Raw genomic sequence first — 2,074 nt, forward strand, 5'->3', positions numbered from 1 at the left:
CCCCCCCCCGACCGCCGCCGCCGTCCGTCTTACCGAGGCTTTCGAAACAGGAAGACGGTCTTCATCACGGGGGACCTTGATAAGGCGCGGTATTACCTGGCCTCCTTAACGAGGTCGGGCTGCGACCCCGCCCGGCCTACGTCTCTCAATAGGCCTGCTCGTGGAGAGTTGCGTGACTGTTCGCGTGATGCATTGTTATTGGGGACAATATTTTTACCTCGGGGCTGACCGTACCGTAAACTACTTGGCCGCATGTTGGGATCTTTTTGCGAGTCTGTTTTGAAAGTTTTCCCCTCTTCCTTCTATGTGCCCCCCCCCCCAACGTAAAACGCGGTTTAAAATTGAGTGGATGCAGTGTAGGACTGATTCGAGTGAATAATTCAATGGAAAATTCGCAGGTTGGCAACCCCCTAGACCCGGGCAAGAGTCGCACTAATCACGTGGTATGTTTGGGTGTTTTACAGAATCGTGAGCATGGAGGCCTTGCGCGACGACGTTCTTGCGCTGATTCTGCAACACCTGGACCTGAAGGACCTCTTCGCCTGCCGCGTCGCGTGCAAGCGGCTCGCGACCGTGGCACTGCGGCCGGACGTGTGGCGACATCGTCGGGTCCGCAGCGACTGCGGGCACTACAACCGGCCGTGGCTGCGCGCCGCGCTTCGTCTCGCCCCCTGCGTGCACGAGATGAAGTTGAAGCTCGGGCCCGGCGAAGACGACTGCGACGGACTGTTGTACGACACCCGGTGCGCCGCTGTCGAGCTGTCTGTCGTCGTGCGCCGAGGCGGGGACGATCACGCGTGGTGCACGAGGGCCGCCAGGGCGATCCGCAACCAGGAGGCGCTGGGCCAACTGAGGCACTTGGAATTGAGGCTGCCGGGGGTCGATGGTTTCTTTGACGCACCCGTCGACTTGGACGACAGCGACATTGACGACGCGGACCTGGAGGACGAGGCCGCGCTTGTACGGACGGCGCTGACGGTCTCGGGGCTGGAGAGCTTGAAGTTTTCGGAATTGTCATCGCCCAAGGTGGCTGATTCCGTCCTGAAGGGGTTCGCAGTCCGTCGGATGTCAACCCTCAAGCGCTTCGCCTGCCACCTGGACGGCCACTGTCACCTCTTCCGCGAGTATATTCTAGAGAAGAACGCGCCCACACTAGAGGAGGTCACCGTCCGCTGTTTCGAGCATGAGATACGGGACGGCTTCAGCCCCATCGATTTGTTGATCATGCGGACGGGGTCCCTGTTGGCCGGCATGCCAAAGCTGCGCTCGCTGCACTGTAATCTCACCATCATGGACGTACGTAGCTTGAGATGTAAGCCCATCGTCACTAGGTTCGTGCAGAAAGCCGGAGAGTTCCTCCTCCGCAGCGCCCAGCTGCGCAGTGTGAGGCTGCTGATCAGCACGCCATTTAATTCTCTTTCTGGCCTTGAGCTGGTCGTGATACTTTCGTCGACTGGAGAACCGCAGGCAGAAATGCTCTCTGTCAGCCAAGGGTTGTTCACCTATCTACGTGACCTGGCTAGCGCGCTCCCCTTGCTGCCGAACCTGCAGCACCTTCGGCTGGACACTGGCATAGAGGTTGGCATGGACGAGCTGCGGAAGCTGCTACGCACCATCACCCCGAAGAATGCCCCGGCCCTACAGAGCATCGAGCTGGGATCTCTCTTGAAGTGTCATCACCACTACATGCACGAGAAATCTACCCTGAAGCTCCTATCGACGAACCCGTCGCTCCATGTGAAGTCGGGAACTCCTACGACTTGTCGGAGCGTTTCCGACCTCGGCATGTGTGAGTTCTGTGCGCAGGGCTGCCACAGTGAGATGTGGGGTGGCAACCGGCGTCTGCTTGTCGGGCTTTTCATGCACCCTGTAGGCAAATGCCCCTACCCAGATGTCCATCAACCGTCCCAGTATTTGTGGGTCAGATTGTAACTGGAATAATCATCCTGTATTGTTATGATCTACTTTGCCAACTAAATCTAGTCTTGTTTAAGAAGTGTAATTTTCATAATTTTCTGTATGCTATATTTTGTTTTAAAGTAAATATTAAAGATTCAATGTCATTTCAACTAAA

General features: G+C 56.7%; 1 protein-coding gene across 1 annotated transcript; it reads left to right on the top strand.

Annotated features, from left to right (window-relative positions):
- Positions 1–462: 462 nt before the first annotated feature.
- Positions 463–2,074, top strand: LOC127748592 (uncharacterized; the record flags this gene model as incomplete). Its single annotated transcript, XM_052276523.1, is given in 1 exon segment — positions 463–2,074. A coding segment is annotated over 1 exon segment (1,458 nt). The 3' UTR covers positions 1,933–2,074.

This window comes from Frankliniella occidentalis, unplaced genomic scaffold (assembly GCF_000697945.3).
Source record: "Frankliniella occidentalis isolate FOCC.00 unplaced genomic scaffold, Focc_3.1 Scaffold3296, whole genome shotgun sequence".
Classification (NCBI taxonomy): domain Eukaryota; kingdom Metazoa; phylum Arthropoda; class Insecta; order Thysanoptera; family Thripidae; genus Frankliniella; species Frankliniella occidentalis.